Below are 5,894 nucleotides of genomic sequence, written 5' to 3'. Positions count from 1 at the left end.
TCATGTAGGTCTACTGTACTGTACATGTTTGTTGTGATAAATTGCAATAATTTTACACTGATGTAATGTAAAGTAGACAACTGCAAGCAGTAAGGAGGGGGGTTGACTAATCCTAAATACATTGACTTACCTCAAATCGATTTCAAAACAAGTAAAAAGAAGGAAGGATAGATTTTGTAAGGTGTTAATGGCACAGAAACAGACAATCCAAATGGAAGTACCTCGTGTCCACAAATCTCATGAGATCTTCGAGAGACACGTTCTGCAACACCATCTTCCGCAAAAGTCACAAAACCAAAACCTCTATGACCAGATCTCTTGACATCCTAAATCAAAATAGCCAGATGGGTTAGCCAGCTTTCAACACATATATTTTTATTTTATTTGATAGCTTACCCTAGGAATATAAACATCTAATATATGGCCAAATCTTCCAAAATACAGGCGAAGATCCTCAGTGGTTGCCTCAGGGGGAAGACGGCCAACAAAAATCTTTTTGCACATTCCACGAACAGGTTCTCCTCCTAATTTACAGTTTAAAGCAGTCAGTATGAAGCAACTTTAACAATTAATATTTTAAATTTAACAGCAGTGTTTCCATGCTTACTTCCATAAATTGAACTGGGATAATCATACAAAGTAGGAGCACCAAGTGCTGCATATCTAGTCGTCGATGCAGAAATATATGAATTATATGCACCATATCCTGCTTGTGACGTTCTAGTTCTGGTTCTGCCAATTGGCTTGAAATCATCTTCCTGCCAAAATGACATAACATCTTATTAACAAAAGTCATGAGAAAACACATAATCAGGTATATTTCCATCATAAAACAAATGCTTGTGCATGAGAGTGAAAACCGGAGGTGTGAAATCAGTAATATTATACAACTTAGTGATGCAATGTGAGTATTTAAGATCCACGCTAACTCAAACCCACATCCATGGCTGTTGTCCTGCTGCAACCATCATGGAGTAAAAAAAATGTCTATAAAATTGCTTTTATTGCCATTATCTTTTCCTCCCTTCAGAGTTTAAGCCAACAAAACATAATAAAGAATTGAAACTTCACAACGAAACCGTTTAGTATCTTGTAAAACACACATTATGGCTATGCTTAGGTGTCTAACAGGAAGTGAAGTGCAATGGCAAGGAGGGGAGTGAAACAAAAAATACTTGCTTCGTTTCATTTTCGCTCAAATTGAAAGGAAAGAAAAAATGAGATATTGGATGATATGCAACATCATGTTCTATAACATTTCATCCTATTTTAAACAATCCAAACTACAGAACATTTAATGGTTCAAATCCAATCCACTGTATTTATCATTTTTCATCAATCCAAACATAGTTCATATGCATTAAGTGCCCATGGTTTAATTCAATAGGTTAAATAGTGAACTCATAACCTATCATTTTTAAAAAACTTAGCCTATCTATACATATAAAATATCTTTTTCCTATTTTCCTTTTTATTTTAAGAAATGGACCGTGCAAATAGAATGCTGATAATGGTATTATTTACTTCATCTTAACTTGATTACGATAAAGGCCACCAGCATATTTCCACAATATAATTTTCTTATATTAGTAACAGTAACTAATAAGACTACAAAGGTGTACGGAAATGCTTTTTTATATGCATTCTTGTTTAATAGCTGCTATAGCGACTCTAGTGTAGTAGAATTTGAGCAAATCACTATTGTTGGTGATGTGTCATATAGTGGTACTGTAGCATTGTAAAACAGATAACCACTTCAGTAGAAAATGCAATGAAAAAACACCATGAAAAAACATTAATTAGGAATTTTCACAAAACGGTTCTTTTGTAAAAGAATAAGCTCTTAAGAGCAAAAAAACTAAAACAAAAAAAAATAAGCTCTAAACAATCTTGCCTTAGGTGTTGCTCGATCAACCACTACATCAGAACCTCCTAGTTCATGGGTTTCTTTCATCAAGTTCTCTACAGAATCTGCAACACAAATATCTTCCTTACAGGTTACGGAAATTGATACACCATATAACTTACAGTTCATCCATTATTAAGAAAGCTTAGAGAAAGCTATCCCAATAACTTATAATAAATGGGCAAACTTATAGATTGAAATGATAAGAAAAGAAGTTATATATGAAACATAAATATCCCAAATGCAGAGCGAAATTTTTTATTCTTATGAACAACACAACAATTTAACTAAGTACCACTTACTTACCATTCTAATAGCTAACAATGACCCATAAATAAAAAGTTCAATATTTAGCTTAAACAAGCTGGAATATTAATGACACACCCTCAGTTTCAATTATATATATATATATATATATATATAGAGAGAGAGAGAGAGAGAGAGAAGGCGTAGCAGCCCAGTCTCATAACTCAGAAGTACTCGCAAAATTGTCTTTTGCCAATGATAATCACGATATTAGTTAATTATCTCAGATTCTAAATTCAATTAAATTCATAATAATTAAGATATGATAAATCCATCAGTTAAAATATGCAGATAATTGTAACATGGAAAAAAAAATGGCAGTCAAACCTGCACTTGCAAAAGTGATAAAACCAATTCCTCTATGTGTTTTTGATCCTTGGTCCTGTTGGAAATAAATGATAAACTATCTAGAATTAAAAATAAAAACTAAACATATATGTGTGTGTGTGTCTGTGCATAATAATACAGTGGAATTGTATAACTAACAACTGCAATTGACACTATGTTATGTGTATATGTACACAGCATATGCATAAATGCATTCCAACAGCATTTTAACTTAACATGTCAGACCATCAAAGTGAGGAAAGTACCTTTGGCATGTATAAATCTGTTATCTCACCATACTTCTCAAAATGACTGCAATGGGAAAAAAATAAAAAGAAAGAGAAAGAAATATGTTAAACTAATGGATTCATATCATCATTCCTCAGCATCAAATATTGTATAGGAGACTACAACTCCGTATAAGAAAATACTCCCAATTATTTTAATGAAGATATCAAACTCATTATACCTCCTAAAAGTTGCTTCTGTTACTGATGGTGCAATCCTGGCCACAAAGATTCTGGTAACCTTTTTGACTGGTGCCCTCATCTCCTCCTTTAATTAAAAAGGAAAGCTTGTCAAGAATCAGTAGTATAATCCACAAGGTTTTCACCATATCTTGTATATAGCTTAAAAGTAGACCAGACATGAGTAGAAGTAAGTAAACACGATTAGAAATTTATGCGTTAAAACCTTTGGTGTGGCCACTTTGACTTCCAGCATCCTGTTGCCAAGACTATGTTCACTGGATAGCACATTCTGCATTTAAAAGTGATGCAACTTGTGATTAAGCATATTCATTATCCAAGCTACCTTGTCATATACCAGCTATGTCTGTTTTTGTGTGTGATGAACAGTTACCTTAGCATCATCCACTGATGCAAATGTGACATATCCAAAACCACGAGACCGGCCAGTTGACCGTTCCTAAAATATACAAATATAATGAGATTAAAATGTGCCACCAGAAAACTTAAAACCTAGAAGTTAAGAGCCAATTTAGCATTATAGAACAATCACTAAATCAAAGTTGTATAAGTCAACAATTATATTTTATATTCCACTGAAAATGTCATAAAGCAAACAACAATTAGTCCTTTTCTGTTACTTTTCTATTGCTTCTCGCTTACATCTAATGAGGCAATGTAGCATTATAGAGTAAACACTAAACCAATGCTGTATAAGGCAATTACATATTAATATCCACTGAAAATGTCATAAAGCAAACAACAATTAGTTCTTTTTTGTTCTTTTTCTATTATCTCTCACTTTCATCTTTAATCTGTTTGTGTAGCACCATGAAACATGGATAAGCACATTGCATTTTCTCTCCAAACTCTATGTAGAAATACTTTACCGATGGAACATAAAAATGTAGGGCCAATACTCAACAAATTTAGCATCATCACATAAAATCATGAATTAAACAATAAAGAAAGAACAATAACAGAAAAAAAAAATTGAAAAACAAGAGCTAACCTTCATAACAATGCAATCTTCCAGCTCACCAAATTTGCTCATATATTCTTTCAAGCCCTCAGTTTCAACGTCCCATGGGATACCCAAAACCTAAGATGCAATTTTCATGAACACGAGAACTTATATTTGTATTTTTTAGGGAAAAATGGGAACAAAATTAAACAAATAAAAAAAAAATTCTTGATTAATTCAATTGAATGGCAAATTAATATAAATTGTAAATAAACAAAATTGAACAGGCGTGACTAACCACAAGCTTTCGCTGCTCCATGGAAAACTTCAATAAGGCTCAATGAAACGCAATCTAAAGCTGCAGACTGTGAAGTCCCTAAAACTTGAAAGAAAGAAAAAAGCAAAAATATCTCTCTCAGCGTTCTTCTCACCTCTCTCTCTATTAATCCCTCACACTCGCTCCCTGCACATAACAAAAACACTTCTATCTCACACACAATTTTCGTCGTCATTCTCATCATTTATGAGATGAAAATTCAGCTTTTGGGGGGGCTACAAATTCAGCTGCGTTTCAATTGCAATTTCAACTCAAATAAGAAAATTAAATCGAAAAACGAATGTAATTGCGATAAAATCAGTTGATTATTACGCGCTCACTGACCTTGGGATATTGTATTGGGGAAAATCAAAACCCTAAATTGGAGATCGCGCTCGCTCTTCTCAATCTAATGTCTAACAGTCACAGCCTTTGTGCCAATACATCCGTTTCGGCTTACTGATGAACCGGACCGCTACTGATCGATCGATCGATTAGTGAACCGGATGCTTCCACCAAACGTTTTGGCAAAATCGAGTTGAATATTTACTACCATTTAAATATAAATATAATTTTAATTATTTATCTTCTATCTAGTATTTAGTTTAGTTTATTATTTATTTTTAATTTTTTTCATAATTAGTGTATTCTACCAGATGCCAGGTCTTATTAGATTCTAGAGAATCCATCTCATCGTTTATAGCCTCTTGCCATAGATCAGCATCTAAGGATGACAGAGCTTCTTTAATGTTCGCAGGATCCTCTTCTATGTTGTAGGCCATGTATTCTGGTCCATAATCTTTAGCAACTCTTACTCTCTTACTCCTTCGAGTTTCCGTTTCGTCTTGTTTGTCGTTTTCAGTACTCGTTGTTACAGGAACATGACTTGGTCCGCTGCCCCCACTATTCCTTGATTTGAAAGGCAATTTATCTTCATAGAAGTCAGCATCATTTGATTCTATGATCAATTTCGCGTTTAGGTCATAAAACCTATACGCTTTGCTGTTTACTGCATACCCAATGAATACACATTCATAGGCTCTACTAGCGAGTTTGATTCGCTTGGGATCGGGGATTCCGACATATGCCAGACAACCCCAGGTTCGAAGATAAGATAGATTGGGCTGTCTATTCTTCGTTATCTCATAAGGAGATGTATTGCTTTTAGATTTAGGAACTCTATTCAAAACATAGCAAACAGTCAAAATAATTTCCCCCCACCAATGAGATGCAGCACCAGAATTAAGCATTATAGCAACAACTAATTCAGTAAGAGTTCTATTCTTTCTTTCAGCTTTACCATTCATTTCAGGTGAATATGGTGCAGTTGTTTCATGTACAATTCCTTGGGTTTTATAGAATTCATTAAATAAGTCAGAATCATACTCTGTTCCTCTATCACTACGAAACCTTTTAATCTTTTTGTTAAATTGATTTTCTATTTCAGTCACAAATATTTTAAACATGTCAAGCGCTTCACTTTTATTTTTCATGAGATATACGTAAGTAAAATTAGAACAATCGTCAATAAAAGTGATGAAATAACGTTTTCCATTTTTTGTTAGCGTTCCTTTAAGCTCACATATGTCAGAGTGTATTAATTCTAGA

General features: G+C 33.6%; 1 protein-coding gene across 1 annotated transcript in view; it reads right to left on the bottom strand.

Moving 5' to 3' along the window:
* The window catches only part of LOC101502287 (heterogeneous nuclear ribonucleoprotein 1-like), a 6,894-nt gene extending 2,073 nt beyond the window's left edge, over positions 1 to 4,821 (bottom strand). The window contains exons 1-12 of the mRNA XM_004509082.4: positions 4,632 to 4,821; positions 4,269 to 4,433; positions 4,019 to 4,108; positions 3,401 to 3,466; positions 3,233 to 3,298; positions 3,009 to 3,094; positions 2,806 to 2,851; positions 2,540 to 2,594; positions 1,895 to 1,971; positions 608 to 758; positions 397 to 524; positions 222 to 326 (exon numbers count right to left, since the gene is read on the bottom strand). Coding sequence (XP_004509139.1) covers positions 222 to 326; positions 397 to 524; positions 608 to 758; positions 1,895 to 1,971; positions 2,540 to 2,594; positions 2,806 to 2,851; positions 3,009 to 3,094; positions 3,233 to 3,298; positions 3,401 to 3,466; positions 4,019 to 4,108; positions 4,269 to 4,289 — 891 coding nt within the window. The 5' untranslated portion in view covers positions 4,290 to 4,433; positions 4,632 to 4,821. The remainder of the gene's footprint in view (positions 1 to 221; positions 327 to 396; positions 525 to 607; positions 759 to 1,894; positions 1,972 to 2,539; positions 2,595 to 2,805; positions 2,852 to 3,008; positions 3,095 to 3,232; positions 3,299 to 3,400; positions 3,467 to 4,018; positions 4,109 to 4,268; positions 4,434 to 4,631) is intronic.
* Between the last annotated feature and the right edge of the window lie 1,073 nt (positions 4,822 to 5,894).

This window comes from Cicer arietinum, chromosome 7 (assembly GCF_000331145.2).
Source record: "Cicer arietinum cultivar CDC Frontier isolate Library 1 chromosome 7, Cicar.CDCFrontier_v2.0, whole genome shotgun sequence".
Classification (NCBI taxonomy): Eukaryota; Viridiplantae; Streptophyta; class Magnoliopsida; order Fabales; family Fabaceae; genus Cicer; species Cicer arietinum.
The sequence above is the reverse complement of the archived record's forward strand: the minus strand, read 5'-3'. Positions and strand labels throughout refer to the sequence as shown.